General features: G+C 54.4%; 8 protein-coding genes across 8 annotated transcripts; 5 read left to right on the top strand and 3 right to left on the bottom strand.

Annotated features, from left to right (window-relative positions):
- Positions 1–36: 36 nt before the first annotated feature.
- On the top strand, positions 37–765 carry PG998_005991 (uncharacterized protein; the record flags this gene model as incomplete). Its single annotated transcript, XM_066872809.1, has 1 exon — positions 37–765. One exon carries the CDS (start codon positions 37–39, stop codon positions 763–765), a length of 729 nt encoding a protein of 242 aa, XP_066732906.1.
- A 1,099-nt stretch (positions 766–1,864) lies between these two features.
- Positions 1,865–3,278, top strand: PG998_005990 (uncharacterized protein; the record flags this gene model as incomplete). The annotated part of the gene is made up of 4 exons (XM_066872808.1): positions 1,865–2,073; positions 2,144–2,329; positions 2,386–2,779; positions 2,886–3,278. 4 exons carry the CDS (start codon positions 1,865–1,867, stop codon positions 3,276–3,278), a joined length of 1,182 nt encoding a protein of 393 aa, XP_066732905.1.
- Positions 3,279–4,565: 1,287 nt separating this feature from the next.
- Positions 4,566–5,793, top strand: PG998_005989 (endo-1-4-beta-xylanase; the record flags this gene model as incomplete). The annotated part of the gene is made up of 4 exons (XM_066872807.1): positions 4,566–4,785; positions 4,845–5,077; positions 5,149–5,589; positions 5,701–5,793. The coding sequence occupies 4 exons, from the start codon at positions 4,566–4,568 to the stop codon at positions 5,791–5,793; spliced, it is 987 nt and encodes a 328-aa protein (XP_066732904.1).
- Positions 5,794–6,461: 668 nt separating this feature from the next.
- PG998_005988 (uncharacterized protein) lies at positions 6,462–7,166 on the top strand (the record flags this gene model as incomplete). The annotated part of the gene is made up of 2 exons (XM_066872806.1): positions 6,462–6,526; positions 6,596–7,166. 2 exons carry the CDS (start codon positions 6,462–6,464, stop codon positions 7,164–7,166), a joined length of 636 nt encoding a protein of 211 aa, XP_066732903.1.
- Positions 7,167–7,376: 210 nt separating this feature from the next.
- PG998_005987 (uncharacterized protein) lies at positions 7,377–8,543 on the bottom strand (the record flags this gene model as incomplete). The annotated part of the gene is made up of 3 exons (XM_066872805.1): positions 7,377–7,420; positions 7,496–7,585; positions 7,691–8,543. The coding sequence occupies 3 exons, from the start codon at positions 8,541–8,543 to the stop codon at positions 7,377–7,379; spliced, it is 987 nt and encodes a 328-aa protein (XP_066732902.1).
- A 2,023-nt stretch (positions 8,544–10,566) lies between these two features.
- PG998_005986 (transmembrane GTPase fzo1) lies at positions 10,567–13,455 on the bottom strand (the record flags this gene model as incomplete). Its single annotated transcript, XM_066872804.1, has 2 exons — positions 10,567–10,931; positions 10,989–13,455. The coding sequence occupies 2 exons, from the start codon at positions 13,453–13,455 to the stop codon at positions 10,567–10,569; spliced, it is 2,832 nt and encodes a 943-aa protein (XP_066732901.1).
- Positions 13,456–14,367: 912 nt separating this feature from the next.
- Positions 14,368–15,278, top strand: PG998_005985 (uncharacterized protein; the record flags this gene model as incomplete). Its single annotated transcript, XM_066872803.1, has 4 exons — positions 14,368–14,373; positions 14,464–14,678; positions 14,764–15,082; positions 15,144–15,278. The coding sequence occupies 4 exons, from the start codon at positions 14,368–14,370 to the stop codon at positions 15,276–15,278; spliced, it is 675 nt and encodes a 224-aa protein (XP_066732900.1).
- Positions 15,279–15,292: 14 nt separating this feature from the next.
- Positions 15,293–16,708, bottom strand: PG998_005984 (uncharacterized protein; the record flags this gene model as incomplete). The annotated part of the gene is made up of 1 exon (XM_066872802.1): positions 15,293–16,708. The coding sequence occupies one exon, from the start codon at positions 16,706–16,708 to the stop codon at positions 15,293–15,295; it is 1,416 nt and encodes a 471-aa protein (XP_066732899.1).
- Positions 16,709–17,375: the final 667 nt, after the last annotated feature.

The following is a 17,375-nucleotide window of genomic DNA, read 5'->3' as shown; positions in this document are numbered from 1 at the left end:
TGAAGTTTTACACAAAGCCTTCTCACACAGAACGCCATGGACTCGCAATCTGGAAGTTCGGTACTCACTCTCCTCACTCTTCCCCCAGAGATTCGCAGCCAAATCTGGGGCCTTGTCGTCAAACTCGAGAGGCCGGTCCACCTCCGACATCACCTCGGCATCAGAGGCCGGGACAGTAATAAAGCGAGCCAACTCAATCCCGCTGATGAAGCCTCCATCACCAGCTTCGTCGACTCCATTTTTCCCATCAAGACCGGCAACGGTAGCGAAACGATTTCTGTCAAAAATTATAACGCTATCTTTCTGGTTAACTCGCAGGTATACCACGAAGCCCTCGCAGTTTTCTGTTCCATCAACACATTCATCGCTACAGACTTCAACTTGGCCTTCAACTGGCTCCTGTTCCTCCGCTCCCTAGTCCCGGACCTCACACTCGGTCCCCTCATCTGCTGGATTGACAAGTACCAACCCGCCAATACATGGGAAGCCCTCCTTGCTCTTTTGAGGAGCAAGCTTGAAGTACTGCCATATTCACCACCTACCATCACTCGAGTCAAGATCTTCTTTGAGACGCCGATTCGTCCCGAGGCCATGGAGGATTGGAAGCGTAACTCCTGTGCCCCTGGCCGTTACCGCCTGGCTTCAGAGGGCGACACTGCTCAACGTACAGATTTGATTGGCACCTTGGGGAGAATGGTATCGGGTTTTACGACAGCTTGGCACACGTCCTCTACTACTCAGAGTGTTGATGTGCTACTCTCTTGAACTCAAGGGCGAGTACATATGTGGCTTGAAAGGAACGAAGACCGAGAGATGGTTATGGTCATGGCAGAGTGACAGAAGCAAAAGGCAATGGTTGCTGCTTATCGCGGCGGTATAGATAGGGGGTGCCGAAAAGCGGGCTGGCAGCGTCTTCCACGAGCCACCACTGTCACTGTGCATCAGAGATCGTCGAAAGTCACGAAAGGAGATGTTGTAGACATTACGCCGGAGCAGAACCGGCAATCCAATAGCGTTTCTGCCTTCTGGCGCACCTGACTCGTGTTCGGAATTTAAGGTTGCATTAGGGACGCGAGCATAGTGCATTGCTGAGCCGCTTGTCGTTTCCGTCTATTTATAGTCCTATAATGGAATCCAGCAACAATATTTTGGAACCGCCATGGTCCTGCATCGGCCCCCAGAACCCAACCCCTCTCTTGCTCGTTATCAATTGCGATGAGCAGCCCAACCAGAAAGGGCTCCGTGGCCCGTGCCGCCCCGTCCACTACACTAGAAGACTAGGAATGTGCGAGGCATGGATCCAGGCCCGGCGCCGTGTGTGATTCAATTGGTTACCAGGGGGGCGTGAGCGACCCGTCAAATCTGCGAGATAATGTCGTACTCCACGCAGGCAATCCCACGTTGGGTCTCATTGTTCGCCGCCATTGGCCGTATACCGCCAACATCACCCATGCCAAGTCTCTGACAACTTCCTTCCTATCTGGTCTGTCCAGGATCGGGCGGGTCCTGACCGTCTGTCGGCCGGCCTTCGCACTTGAAAACCCGGCGATCTTGCCTCTTAGTTGACTCCGTGAGTCGGAAAGCCTCAGCAAAGCCCACTGCTCACACCCGATATGGGGTTGGGTCCCGAACCCAGTCCTGTTCTGTCCACGGCCCGCGGGACCTAGACAATGCTTCTACTCGGACGGTCAGGCTCTTTAAGGTTTCTGTCCTCCTTGCTGGATATGCCTGTTGCAGAGATTTATCGCTTATCGGGCTCTCCGTCCTAATACAACATATTTAAGCTCGAGCGCTGGTGCCTTTCTCTCCTCGGTCCCTTAAAGCTTGCATTGGCTCGCCCCGCGTCTGGCATAATCCGCCCACCATGCGCTTTTCCTTGGGACCAAGCCTGCTGCTTCTCTTGCCGGCAGCAGCCTACACGCCAGAGTCGACCGCCCAGACAGACGCCGTCGCAGCCAAGAGCTTTGGCATCCTTAGCCGTGCAGTTACTGACGGTAGCCTGAAGAAGGAACTCGCTACCAGAGGTGTCTCGCAGGAATGCACCATTGCCAATGCGGCGGTAAGGAAGGAATAGTATGTGGTTTCTGTCATCGCCCCTGAATCCAAGTTCATATGCTTACTCTCCGGCCTCTCCGTTACACAGCTCCGACCTCTCGGATGCGGAAAAGCTTCACTACATCAATGCCGTCAGGTGCCTGATGACCAAGCCATCTATCACTCCGCCTGAGGTGGTGCCCGGTGCTCGAACTCGCTATGATGATTTCGTAGCTACTCACATGAACCTGACTCAGACCATCCACATGACCGGAAACTTCCTTTCTTGGCACCGGTAAGTACTCTGGTTTTCTAAACAATTCATGGAGCCCAATGCTGACTATGTTGTAGATACTTTACATACACCTGGGAGAAAGCCCTGCGCGACGAGTGCGGCTACCAAGGCTACCAGCCCTACTGGAACTGGGCCAAGTCGGCCCAGGACCCCATCAACTCGCCCTACATGGACGGCTCCCCGCTGTCTCAGGGTGGCAACGGCGTCTACGGTGCCCATAAATGCACGCCCTTTGTCGATAACTCAACCCTATGCATCCCGCAGGGCGCGGGCGGCGGTTGCGTCGAGGCGGGCCCTTACGGTGTCATCACCGCCAACATCTCGGCCACGTCGCCGACTTTCCTGCCCGCGAATGGCAGCGTGCCCGTCGGTCCCCTATTCAGTTACGGCCCGCGCTGTCTCAAGCGAGACATCTCTCCGTGGATGACGTCGCAATGGCTGACTGACAACGTGAGTATATCTACGTGTATTGGGATGCGATCCCGACATGCCGCTCCCGGATCGACTTGTCCCACACCAGAAAGTATCCCATTACTGACTAGCCTGGCCGCTCTAGCACACTATGGAGCTCTTCGCTAGCCCTTCCCATGACATCGCCATCTTTCAAGACATCCTGCAGATCGACCAGCCGCAGGGCCCCGTCTGCGTACACTCGGCGGGCCACTTCACCTGGAACGGCGACCCAGGCGGCGACGTCTACAACAGCCCTAACGACCCGATGTTCTGGCTTTTGCACGCCGGTGTCGACCGCGTCTGGTGGATGTGGCAGAACTTGGCGCCCGTGGAGCGTGCCTTCAAGATCGCCGGCACCTGTACCATGCGGAACTCACCGCCCAGCGCCAACGCTACGCTCGACGACATGCTGAGCTTGGGGTTCAATGGGGAGCCGTCGCCACTGAGGGAGCATGTTAGCACGGTTGGGGGACCGTACTGCTATATTTATGCTTAATTGTGATTTCTTTTTTTTCTCTTGGGCGATATACAGCTCTACATCATGGACACCGAGTTTTAATGCGGAGGTTGTAAATGGCGTGAGGAATAAAACGTTGATATATCATTGTATCACCCTATGACTTTGGGGTCTTACAGTTCTTTTTATGAGTATATAGAGCAAAATTCATGACCCAAAAGAAACATATACTCGTAAATCAGTTTCAAGAATCATTTACAACTATCGTCATCAAGAATCTCGAAAATGTTCAAATCAATCAAAGTTAAAGGGGTATAGAAGACATGTATATAGTTATAAGGCAGCCCTGCCCCTATACGAGACTTAGCTAAGCTATGACTCAGCAAAACCCTACCATGATTACCTTGTGGCCGAGTCAAAAGAGGCGCCATGTTAAAAGCTCGTAAATACGTCTTTCAAAAGAACTGGGGAAGATGGCCAGCTTGATTAGGCTGAAAGATGATGGAAAGAGGACTCTGCATATCGCGCGGGCCGTTATTCCTCTTTGCATTACGTTAGGGGTTGAATAGCCGCATGATGTTTCCTTTTGTATTAATTCTTCCGGGTGGACCGGAGTAAGGGAGGCGTGCTGGGCCAGGTCCCCGGCCGGCATTGAAATGAATTCGGGGGACGGAAGGAGTTCGAACCCTGCCGATATCGACTCCGGCAATTGATCATCGCCCAGCGAAACATCATTACTCAAAGCGGTACACTTGGCACTATACTGGGCACTGGGCCTCAACCAAGCTGGGGCTCCCGATCGCCCGGCTTGGTGCGCCGTGACTGGCGCAAAAACTACCCTGCATGCCGCTGCGTTTCAGAGGAGCAAGGATCAGCGCCGAGACCGACAGAATGGGAGACTCCCGCCCGGCCTCTGGTCCCGCGTGCTACCTTTGTCATCGCCGCCAACCAGGTGGTATTGTTCGTGGGGGCAATTGTATAGATCGCCTCCAGTATGTAATGCGTTAGGAGACACGCAAATGGCAATCATTAGTCAGGCACAAACAAGACCTGATTCGCGGAATATGGATCGCAAACCCATGGGCTCTTCCGGATGAACAATGGCAAGCAATGCAGTATTAGGTGAAGACATGGATATCCGTGATTACTCGCACTTGTATAAAGACCAACCAACGTTCACCCGATGTGATAGCAGTCAACACCTTCACCACGCCGTGTCAGACAAGTCAAGCAACGTCTCAAGCATATACCTTGCGCTTCCGGGAAGTCCAAACTTCATCTCGTTTCCAACAAAGCCAACGACCACTCAGCAGGCCCATCTCCAATATGAAGGCCACCACCATCGCCTGCCTCCTTGGCCCCGCCGGCATCTTCGCCGCTCCGGCCCTCGTGGACCGTGCTGCGCCTTCGCAAAGCCTCAACGAGCTCTTCAAGGCCAAGGGCAAGCTATACTACGGCAATATCGCCGACCCCCAGACGCTGGGCAACTCGCAGACCACCGATATCCTGAAAGCCGGGTTCGGCCAGCTGACCGCGGAGAACTCCAGTGAGTACTCAAGCTAACGTAATAGTCTTGCGATGCAGTTACTAACAATATCTCGCCAGTGAAATGGGACGCCATTGAGCCCACGCGCGGAGGCTTCAGCTTCTCCGGCTCAGACCAAGTCGCCAACTTCGCCACGTCCAACGGCATGCTGATCCGCGGCCACACTCTGCTCTGGCACTCGCAGATCCCGCAGTGGGTGCAGCAGATCACCGACAAGGCCGAGCTCACCAAGGCCCTGCAAGACCACATCAACGGGGTCATGGGCCAGTACAAGGGCAAAGTCTACGCTTGGGTACGGCCTCCCCAGCTTTTCTGCTCCTAAACCCCCTAACAATCTGTACTAATCCGCTGTCTGTTGCATAGGACGTCGTCAACGAGATCTTCAACGAAGACGGCTCCCTCCGCCCCTCGGTCTGGTCCAACGTGCTAGGCGAGGACTTTGTGCGCATCGCGTTCGAGGCGGCACGCGCCGCGGACCCGGCGGCCAAGCTATACATCAACGACTACAACCTAGACAGCGCCAACTACGCCAAGGTGACCAACGGCATGGTGGCCCACGTCAAGAAGTGGCTAGCCGCGGGCGTGCCCATCGATGGCATCGGCACGCAATCCCACCTGGGAGCCGGCGCCTCGGCGAACACCCAGGGCGCCCTCGAGGCCCTCGCGTCGTCGGGCGTTTCCGAGATCGCCATCACCGAGCTCGACATCGCCGGCGCTGCGGCCAACGACTACGTGGCTGTCACCAAGGCTTGCCTCGCGGTGGAGAAGTGTGTTGGTATTACAGTTTGGGGTGTAACTGACTCTGTAAGTGTCCCTTCTCCCTCTTCCTTCTAAGCATACCACCTTGACAGTTGGTGGTATTTGCTGGAATTTAGATCCATATCTGGTGCTTCGCTAACATGCCTGGTAACTCAGCAATCATGGCGCAACGGGGAGAACCCTACTCTGTTCGATGGCAGCTTCAACGAGAAGGCGGCCTACGGTGCCATTGTCCAGGCCCTTTCGTAGATTGGTCGTAAAACGATGCCCTCTAGTGGACTTGTCGAACCCATCAGCAATTTCTTGTATATACATTCATCTTCATGATTTATGAATCTCTGAAAGAGAAATCAAGCAAGGGCAATCAACCTTTGCAATGATCAACTTTCATTTCAATTTTGCAACAATATGTGGACTAGTTGTGATATACCTAATCAAGACTGAGTATAATATTAGACAACTATGTGAACTTTCATCCCTGACTATACGGATTGAAGAAGTCAGCAGGCTTGCGATTCTGTCACTCGGCGTAGACAAAGTTCAGGGGGAAAATGCCACCAACGTCTTAAGCAAGCGGTTAGCGACCGCCACGAAGTCTGCATATTGCTAAAAGCCAGAGCACTGCCGCTATTCGAAAATAGCGCACAATGGCGGGTTGCAAGCGCCTCAGCTGAAGAGGCTAGCCATTATAGAACATGACCCGGCGGTATTGTGGAGAAAAAGGCATTCTTTACTATTCGGTTCGATCAGTAATCTTTAATTCTATATATATTACGGAATATTTGGATTCATAATCAGGTTGAAAGCGGGCCGAATATCAACATTCAAATACACACAGGTCTCGCTTCACTTCTGACGCAGCATTGTTATCTACATACACACTTTGGGCAGGAAAGAGAGAAACGCAGCAAACAAACATGCCTGGAAAGAAGACATCCGAAGCCCAGGTGGCTGCCCCGGTGCACGCCGCTAACAATGGCATGTGAGTCTTCTCTAACGACATTTTACCCCTTTTTACCTCCGAACAAAAAACCTGACTCCAGCAAAACAGACGCAACCCCAAGGGGCTGACCAGGGGCCTCATCAGCTTCGCTTTCCTGGGCCTGATCCCCGTGACAAACTACCTAGCGCGCACCGACACGCTGCAGTACTTGGTCCGCACAACCGTGGCGCTGATCCCCGGCTGCGCCGCCGCCGGCGCCACCATCCTCGCAAACGGCCGCATGATCCCCGCGCTGTCGGCGCTGTACGTCTTCGCGGCCTACGGGGCCAGCGGCGCGCTCTCGGTGGCGGGGCAGGCGATGGCGCGGCCCGAGGGCGCGGACCCGTCGCACCCGCGTCGCCACCTCGACGCGCTCGAGGGGCTGCCCCTGCGCCTCCACAGCGCCCACTACGGCCTCATGGAGAACTTCCCCGCCTTCGCCCTCGCCGCCGCCCTTGCGCAGGCGCTGAGCCCCGCCGACTCGCACGTCGTCGGCTTGTTGGGGCTGCACGTCCTCGCCAAGGTCTTCGTGTACTACCCGGCGTACCTGGCAAATGTGCCGGCCCTAAGGGGGCTGACTCACATCTTGGGCAATGCGGCGGCTATCAACGTGTGCTGGAGACTGGCCACTGCTGCTTGAGGGGAATCGGAAACCAAAACTAGAGAGGGAATGACTAAGATGACGGTTGCATTGGCATATTTCTGAACAAATCTAGGAGCTTGTACGCGAAACTTAACCATTTTGCCGAGCTCTTTGCCATTCTTCAACCGTTGGACATTTCCATGAAATCAAAATATCTAATGGACAATAAAGAAGGGACACTCATGTTAGCTAGACCGGCCCCAGCGTCTATCCCAGAGCTGCAAGAATATCCGAGCTGTTTCCCAGGAAGCCTAATACAGAAATTTGTTAGCGACTCGGATCTGCGACGCTAATTATTATGGGATCTGACGGCGAGATGTTCTTACCGTAACCGTCGGCGTTATAACGCGTCATTTGCGTCGTATAGTCCGGGCTTATGGTGGCACTCAAGTCATCTACATACACTGTGTCGTATCCTATATATTGGGGACAATCAGCTTTTCTGTACTTAACCCTGGATGGAAGTTCGATCCCACCAAGCCTGTGGGCATATGGTATGAGTTTCGTTGCGTCATTCTTACCTTTGAAATGGGCATCGACCAACGTGCTCCAGACGCACTGGTCCGCGTTCACACCCCCAAAGAAGATGGTCGTGATCTCGTTCTCCTGCAGCCAGAGCCCGAACGGCGTCTGCGCGCCCCACAGCCCGCTGAGTCGGTTCTTGTGGAACAGCAAGTCGGTCCCCGCGGCGATGCCCTCGTCCATCAGGGGCCCCAAGACGCCCCACGGCCGGGCGTTCCACGTGTCGCGCATGAGCATGCGGCCCGCGTCGACCTGCTTGGTGGCGTTGGCGTTGCCTGGTGTAGAAGAAGAAGAGTCCGTGTCCGCGACCATGCCCATCTCGCTCCCGAAGCTCTTGTCTGGCTGGTTCGTGCCGCCCGAGAACCCGGCCATGAAGGCGGGCGGCATAGTGAATAGGTCGTACTGCGTCAGGCCCCAGTTCACCCACGTCACCTTCATGCCGGCCTTGCGGAAAGACTTAATCATGTCGACGGCGGGGCCGCTGGCGGCGGCGCGTCCCGCGTTCGCCGAGGGCGTCAACGCCGGATGCAGGAACAGATTCTGGTAGTCAACCAGGCACAACACTGTCCGCTTGGGCTCGACGACGATGGCCGGGTGCGACGCCGACTTCACCATGGGGATCACCTTCGGCGCCGTGACGGGCATGGTCGCGCCCCGCGTGAGGTCGACGGTGCCGTTGGACAGGACGGTCCAGTAGTTGTACTGGTTGCCCAGCTTCTTCTCGGAGCCTTCGAAACCGTTGCCCACAAGACCATAGGCCTGGCGGCGGTCGAGCGGGAGGGGGTACGTCGGCGGTATGGAGAGCGAAGCAACTAACGCCGCCGACACCAAGGCGGCGGTGAGGATCTGCATGGTAGGGTACGTTGCTGGGGGTCAAGATGGAGCAATAGATATAGCAAGGAAACCAGGGCCTCTTCGCTTGGTCTGAGCCGCTGAGATGACGGCGGGGACCCCTTATATCAATATTAACCGGCCTTGAAACTGTTAGATGTAGAGAGTAGCACGGTGCTTTCGGAATCCTCTCTTTCTTATTTATACACATCGCTTACACGTGAGCATAAGAAGACGGAAAAGCTCCCCGTACCCTGTTCATCGACTCCATAAAGTCGAATGTTTTCTTGGCCTTAAGGTTTGGTCCAGGTAACCGTTGAGGCTAGGGAAGCAACCCCGTCACCCGTACTCCCCACCCCAGCCGCCGTCCATCCGTTAGCATCCGCTAGCAGTTTTGACGATGCTACCCTCCACGACCTGTTAGTCCATCTCCCATCTAGTCTGGCGGCAGTTGCACTTGCATTTCAGGGTCTAGACTCTAAGACTGCGATTTCATCCATCACGTACCCATGCGCGAGATAACCCATCCTTCGAAATTTGATAGCGGTGATATCCAGACGATGAGGCAGGACAAAGACCTGTTGCGGCCGTCACCCATCATCCGATGACATTGGCAATTGACAGCAGACAGACAAGCAGGTACGCGAACCTTGCTCAGCATCAGCAGGAGGGCGGAAGCGGGTAGTAGACGGCAGTTCCTCCAGCCTCAACACTACCCCAGCAGCGGGATTGACGTCAACAGGCCCACTGCAAAAGATTGTCCCTGTCAACGAGTCGCGGGCGATGGGGCTTAAGTCTGCGATAATGAGCACCTTGGAGTAAAGATGTGAGGGTATCTGACAAGATAGACCTTGCCCCCGAATAGAGTTTGATTAGGCACATCTCCTACTGCTGGGCCATTATGCAATACTCATGGCCTTGCAGGACGTTCGTTTGGCTACTGCAGGAAACCCTACACCGACGGCATTCCTAACATCAGTCAATCAAAGCCAACTAGATCAGCACGGCAACTCCTCGTTGCACTTTGCATCGGAATAGCCATAATACGGCAGGGGCTATATGACCTACCCCCGATGCATATGAGGCCCAATGCATATTAGGCCCAATGTATACAAGGTTTTTATTCTGCCATTAGTACGATCCTCCATGCCTGGCGCTGCAACTGGATGCAAGACTCAGACTATACCCAAGAGGGCAGGCAGCACTATCGCATAGCTGCCAAAGCCTAGGTGGTGCGTGATGCGTGACTCGCACCCTGGCGACAGGTAAGCCAACAACCCAGACCTTCATGGCCGCAGTATTTTCAGTAACCGACTGACAGTATTCATTATTCATACTCACCGCTTCCCCTTCCTCTCAACCTCTTGCTTGTTCAAGCCTTCTTATCATGTCACAGCTCGTCGTAGGTACCGACTATGAGCAGGCGTGGCAGCTCTACGGAACAAGAACGATGCTTCGGCTAAAGGTGCAACAGCCCCTGAAATATACGAGCTACCCCTATCGCGGGTGAAATAGGGGTAGCTCGTATATTTCAGGGGCTTCGTGGCAGGTGAGTGAGGCAACACAAATTGATATTGCTTTGCCCGGACTCGGCGACAGGCACCACCAAACTAGCGATTGGTTCAATTTTGATTTTATTCATTCATTTTGTGAACTAGGTACATGATGAAGGCAGAGCAGGCAGGGAAGCCTTTCTGACTGGAGTCGAATGGTGCAAGATAATGCACTCGCCAACCAAAAGCAGGAGAGCGCGACGGCATGCTTGACATCTTGTCCGATCCGACGACATGAGTTTTGGAAACTGATAGGGAAGTCTTTTTTCTTCTTCTTGTGTCTCGTATGCTTCTTCCAGACGTCATGACCCAATTGACCAAAAGCAGAGGGAAAGGGGATGGGATGCCAGCTCCGCAAAGAGTGGCGGGGTATGTTGTGTATCTCAAACAGAAGTAAGTTTTGGTGGTTATTCGTTGTCCGTCCAACGCCAGTACAATGCGTAATTGAAAAAGGTAGGGAAAAGGGGTGGTCTAGTAGTTGCACTCGATGTTTAGGCAATGGTCATTTCCGTTGCTGCCTCGTGAGGGTGTGCATCCAGGTTGACGGCCTCAACAATGTCACGCTGGCGACTGCTGTTGCGGACCAGGTTGCCGAAGTACTTCAGGGCAACCTCGCTCTCACCGCGTACCTTCAGTGTCTCATCTCGTCGGGTGCCAAGCTGCTCAACAGAGCGAGTGAGTTCAACCCGAAGGTTGTCAGCAGGGAATCGCAGGACCTTGCGGACTTCGCTGGAGATGCGTGTGCTGTTCAGATGGACATAGTCAATGGCAGCAAGCTGCGAAGAGATCTTGCTGGAGATTCTCTGCGGCAGTGACTGCGGAATCTGCTGTAGGACGTAGTAAGTAGCACCGAGAGCTGTTTACAATGTCAGTATGACTTAATTCAGCCTAAGGGGGGTCATTGACAACATACCAGCCATCACAATACCCGGAATAATCAAGCGTCGCAAGTTGTCGTTACCCAACACCTTGGCGACACTCAGAGCATGATCCATGTACCCATAGCCACCCATAATCCTGCCACCAAGCGCGGTGGCAACAGTCAATGCCATGCCGGTACCAGCGACCTTCTCTTGACGTTGCATTATTGTTGACCAGTCCACGAAATCCCAAAGCTCCGTGGGAATGTCAATCTGCTTAGCAAGCATGTGGCGCTTTCTCGTAAACATGACATCTGACCGGAAATTGAGACCGTGGTAGTCATCACCAAGATGCAGAAGACCGAGCTGCTTGATGACGTTGACGCCGCTAACAGTCTTTGTCCGGGCATATCCCTCACACTCTGCGACAGATGTGGAAATTTCAGAGAGCATTGCCTCTTTGAGATCCTCGGCAAAGTCGAAGGCGTTGAAGATGCCACGGTAAGGGACACTTAGGGCATTGACTCCTGCATCGGCAATGGTTTCGTTCAGAGCGGCACGAGTGTGATCGTAAACATCCTTGCAGGTCTCCTCAATGGCTCCATCGATTTGATCGCCAACCACTGATTTGGCCTTCATCGACGACTCCAGCGCAGGCTCGATTTCTTGAAGCTCTCGGTTCACACGGTTAAGTTCCTTTTGGGCGACCTCCGAGTTGACAGTTGCCAGGACGTTGACGTCGTTGAGAATATTCATCAGATAGGTCCTGGCTGGTGCAAGCTTGGATTTTGCTCGCTTCTCAAGCACAAATCTGCGCAGCGACTGCTCAAGCTTCTCAAAGTCCTGGATCTTCTCCTTCTCCTTCTCCTTGCCCTTACCTTTAGGGTCATTGCCGGGATCGTCGTCACCGCCACCTCCGCTCGAGCTCCCACCGCCACTGCCATCTGGGCCACCAGGAGGTGGCGCCGTGGGCACAGCATTGCTGGAGACGAAATGCACCAACTCCGATGACTCTTTGAAGGTGTGGGGGCTTAACCCGTGAACTTGATCCAAAATCGCCTTTTGGCATTTCTCCTTGGATCGAATTCCATCAAACCCGTTGACCACGATGAACAAATAGGCCTTTTCGGCAGCGGCGGCCCAAATGAACTCCTTGGCGGTCATGGTGAAGTGGTTCGCAGCTGAAACCACAAAGACGACTACGTCGATCTCCTCTTGACGCGCAAACACGGCCGTGGTTTTGGTGGTATCCAGGTTCAGTCCCGGGGCATCAATCAGGGCGATATCGACGACTCCGTTGTTGAGCAGAGACTCGTCGATTGTCCTGGCATCCCGCACGTAAATCTTACATTGCATGTAATGCTCGTTGTCCTCCACCAGATCCTCAAGGTCTTGAAGCTTAAACACATCGTAGGTTGATTCGTCGTGGCGATCGTAGGTGGCATCTCTATGGACAGCATGTACCTCCTCGACTCCGCTGTTCTCTCGCGCATCAAGAACCTCGCAAAAGATACTGGTGCAGGGTTGCTGGTCCACGGGCAAGACTTTCCGGCGCAAAAGCGCATTGCAGAACGTGGACTTTCCGGCGTTCAAATCGCCAGTGATGAGAACCTTACTCGACGTATCTTCAATGCGTTCGCGCAGTGCCAGGAGATGTCTGATGCTCGAGCTGATCTTTCCATCGAGCAGCGAAGCGATCGAACCCTTCTCAAGCGAGTGGACCAACTCAGCTTGATGCAATGCGCCAAGCTTAAGGTCCAATTTTAGGACGGAGAACTCTTGCGCAATCTGCGGGGTGACTAATCTGGGCTCGGAGGCTGCTTTGTTCTCGGCGTCTTTGCTCGATTCGGCGGAGCTGTAGTCGTTCATGGATGTCATCGCTCGTCGTAAACCTCCGGGTTGCTGAGAGGGACCAGCTTCGCCTGCCATAGACTGGGTGGCGTGGAAACCTGGCCTTGAGGCGGGTCGTGAGGAAGATCGTTCGCGATCTGGCATTGTCGAATCCGTCCTCGACACAGACGGGTAGTGGGCCGGCCATGTTATATTGGTCTCCTGCAATCCCTTCAAAAGGTCGACGACGCCGTTGATTGCACGGCCAAGAGCCAGTCTCTGCTTGTTGTACCACAGCTGATGGACGGCGGCGGCCTGGTTACGACGGTCCACATCGCCATTGCCAGTGGGAACGGTGACAGAAGAATCACCAAAGCTCGGGTCGATACGCGGAGATCCCATTGGCAGCTTTCCGGACACACCGCCAAAGTCGCTTCCTGCGATGCTTCCACCGTACCCCGAATCGTTTTCCAGCATTTGTTGTAATCGAGCAGCGTGCTGCGAAGTCGAGCCATTTCCTACTTGCATGTATCCGGGCTGGCCGGCGCTGGTACCGTTGGCGCTCCCGGGGACGGTTGACTCGGTGGCGTTGCTGCTGCTGCTCTCGCCTTCAGGCGCTTTGGGGGACTTGGGAGCTTTGCCCTTGCGGGACTTGCCCTTGCCCTTTGACGAATTGTACTCCTGACTCATTTCGCGGCGTGTGCATCCATGAAAAACCGGGTGGTTGATGGATACGTAGGAGAAGTAGGCGGATGGGAGGGGGAAATAATTGGTGTCGCAAATTTTTGCGAATTGGGAAGCTTTGTAATAACGATGGCCTGACAAGAATATCTTCCCCAATCAACTAAATGACCGTCACATCCCGACACCCCGATTTGCATTAACTGGAAATTTGCCCCGTCACGTAGTCGAATGCGCATGATTGGTTGGAGTTCGGAGGTCGGAAAAACACGTCATGCATGCCAAAGCAAAAAGAGCTCGTTCAGTTCAAAGCAGGCAAATCGTCTCGATGCATCTGTCCGTATCGGAGCTGAGCGGGTTGATTGATGATTGATTGATCGATTGCTTGCCCATACTAGCCATATCATTGCAAGTGCTGCAGCCACAGGCAGCCCAGCCCCGCACCACCTTCTCTTCTCTCCGCTTTTTACGCAAGAGCAGAGCAGAAAGAGGACCTGTGATTGATGCGTCCGCGTCTGTGACGGTAACCAGCGGGTTCCCATCTGTAACGTCTGCCAATCTTGTAACCCAACCAGCTAACCCTGGAAATCTGGGGATTGGAGGAGGTCTGTTTGCTGGCTTCAGCTTCCATTCATCATATATGCCAACTGAACCTTACCTCCACCACCCGACTCCAGGCAACCAATTTACCATCTCCTTCTGCTGACGACGCAGTGCGACATCGCGACGAAACAGCGCAACGAACTCCTCAGGCCCAGGTTATTTTACTTCCATCCCCAGCCAGCTACGATAGATTTGCGGAATACCGACACCATTCCTCTCTCGCTGGCATCTACTGGCTAGTCCCCACGAGCCAACCAAGGCATAAACAAACGAACCCACTTGCACCGATTGTTATTGTTGTTGTATATAGCCGGCATTATGAACGTAGGAAGACCACACAGCAACGCCCGTCTCCGAGGCAATAGCGACGGCTGGGCCGATGAATCACATAATAACTGACCCTGTTGCGACCAGATCCTCGAATGGGCTTTCGGCAAGCGCATGACGCCCGCCGAGCGTCTGCGCAAGAACCAGCGCATGCTCGATAAGGCGATACGAGAGCTGGACCAGATGCGAGTCAAGCTCGAGAAGCAGGAGAAGACGCTGCAGACACAGATCAAGCAGAGCGCCCAGAAGGGCCAGATGGGTGCCGCCAAGATCCAAGCCAAGGATCTCGTGCGCACAAGAAGGTAAATGAATATTGCATCTCCCCTACTGCCCAAGAGGCCAGGCCCCGGTTCGGTACACTAACTCGCCTATTCCCTTCCAATCCAGATACGTCGAGAAGTTTTATAGCATGCGCAGCCAGTTGCAAAAGATCTCGCTTCGCCTCCAAACCCACCGGACAAACGAGCAGATGATGCAGGCCATGAAGGGCGCTACCATGGCCCTCGGCAGCATGAACAAGTCGATGAACCTTCCCGCACTACAACGCATTGCCATGGAGTTTGAGCGCGAGAACGATATAATGGAACAGCGCCAGGAGATGATGGATGACGCGATCGATGATGCTATGGACACGGGTATCGAAGAAGAAGGCGACGAGATTGTAGAACAGGTCATGGAAGAGCTCGGAGTCGACCTAAATCAAGCAGTAAGTTATGCCTTGTTATATCATTCCTTCTTCATCCCTGCGGATCTAATAGTTTTCACAGTTCGGCGAGACGCCTACGGGATTACAGTCAGACAAGGTCCCCGAGGGCAGAGTCGCACAAGCCGTTGGCGGAGGTGGCGGGGCGGACCCGGGTGATGATGACCTGCAGGCTCGCCTCGACAGTCTCCGGAAGTAATGAGATACGCCCTTCTACGGAGGAGCACATGGAAGGGCTTCAGATTTGCATTTACAACGAGGCGTACATTTCGCTTGTTTAAGGAGTTTGAGCTCTCGTTTTGGTGGTGTCTGCCTGCTTATCACTCTCTTTGGAATATCTGAATATGAACTGCCGTGGCGGCACTCTTTTATCCGAGCACCATTGTCAGAATCTCCATCACCCCCCTGTTCGTCCAACCGCGCGGGATTTGTCTTCACCCAGCGGTCGTGGAGACTATGCTTAACGATCCCACCCAGCTTGTCCTTGCCGATCCCGAACTCCTTAAGCGTACGGGGCATCCCTAGCGTCCTGATGAAGATGTCTAGCAAATCCCCTAAATCGGTCTCGTTTTGTTTCAGCCCGCGCTGTTCAAATATCGCCTGTGCCTCTTGGTCTTCCCACAAGAGCCTTTGGACGGCGCGTTGGCGTTCCCGGTTGGCGTCTCTTTGGTAGTTGTACTTGCATACGGCCGGCAGCAGAATGCAGCTGGTCTCTCCGTGCGACACCCCCGCTGGTCCCAGTTGATGGCCGATGCCGTGGCTGGCGCCGAGCGGAACGCCCCGCGTAGCCGCGGACATGGCGTCGATAGCGCCCAGCTGACACACGAGCCTCGCGTCCTCGTCTGTTCCTTCTTTATCTTTGGCGCACCGTAATAATCCAGGCACGAGCCGTGTCAGCCCATGCCGGGCATCGGCGTCGGCAGCGTCGTCCGACTTCAACGAGCACAACGTCTCGACGCAGTGGTCCACGGCTTTCACGCCCGTGCTGAGCCAAACGCGTGCCGGCGTGCATTGCACCAGCGTCGGGTCCAGGATGACTAGGGAAGGCGGCGACATGGCCGGCCCGGAGAAGGAGTACTTGCGGCCATCGTCGTCTTTGGTAGCACCCGCGAAGGCCGAGTACTCGCCACCCGATAACGAGGTAGGGATGCAGACCACGGGAATCCGGGAGGGCTTGATGTTTCTTGTAGCAGTGTGGTCGGAACGGCTGGTACCATTGGCCGCGGGGTCGGGAAGAAGACTCTCAAGGTCCTCGGGCGTGGTGGCGTCGTTGGCCAGCGCCAGCGACACGATCTTGGCCGCGTCTGTCAAAGAGCCAGCCCCCAGTGTTACGAGCAGGTCGACGTCAAGATCGCGCGCCTCCCGCACCACTTCGAGCACCTCGGACCAGCGCGTGTGCGGCTTCAGACCCACGCGCGTCCCCGCCACCTTGGAGCTGAGAGTGTCCTTAAGGGACGTCAGGTGTTGCGGGTTGTCGCGCGCCAGTGATGCCGAGCACAGCACGTATAGGCGGGTGGCGCCGAAGGTCGAGGAGGCGTGGTGCAGCAGCGTGAGTGGAAAGGGTAGGCCGTAGGAGACCGAGGGTTTGTCGCGGCCCGCAAAGGCTGGGCGATGGGTCTCCTGAGGCATGGCTTGCTCGTTGGTCGTCTTGTTTGGTCTTGGGCGTCTCTTGGCTGGGGAAGTTTAAATAAAACAAACAATCTGGAAGCTTGTAGGTGTGCAACTGAGCGGTTCCGTCGGTGACAGCGGATGTGGCGTTTTTCTCTTAGTCTTTTTTTTGCAATCTGTCAATAAAAGCCTAACAATATGATATTTTCTGTACGAGTCTTTCGCTGTTGCTTAGGAGGAGATCGATGCAGGTTTGAAATACTCGCGACAAATCCCTTCTGACGATATCCAAGGTAGATAGCTAGAGCCCTGGATTAGGCAAGGGTCCACTGCGGATGCAGGAGATGGCAATTAGGAATTCGGGGCATGATGACGCTTTGTACCGATGAGGTGGTAAACCCCGCCCTCGGTTCTTAGTAGTAGGTTTGTAGCAGCTCTTGCACCCATCGTGTACCTTATTTTCGACCTTATTATTATCCCCCCGTACATCAGGGTATACAGACAACGCATCCATGTGGTATTTTAGGCCTACCATTCTCCCGCCTGCCAGCCAGTTATCCACAGTTCTATCCCACCTTTAGACTCACTTTGACACTACTCAGATGTCAGCTGTATATATCTCTGGATTTATCAAACATCTAGTGATGGCTGGTACTGACCGTGCCTCAAGTGAAGCCCATCCGTATTA

Source organism: Apiospora kogelbergensis, assembly GCF_038363985.1.
Source record: "Apiospora kogelbergensis strain CBS 113332 chromosome Unknown utg000003l_segment0_segment0, whole genome shotgun sequence".
Lineage (NCBI taxonomy): Eukaryota > Fungi > Ascomycota > Sordariomycetes > Amphisphaeriales > Apiosporaceae > Apiospora > Apiospora kogelbergensis.
The sequence above is the reverse complement of the archived record's forward strand: the minus strand, read 5'-3'. Positions and strand labels throughout refer to the sequence as shown.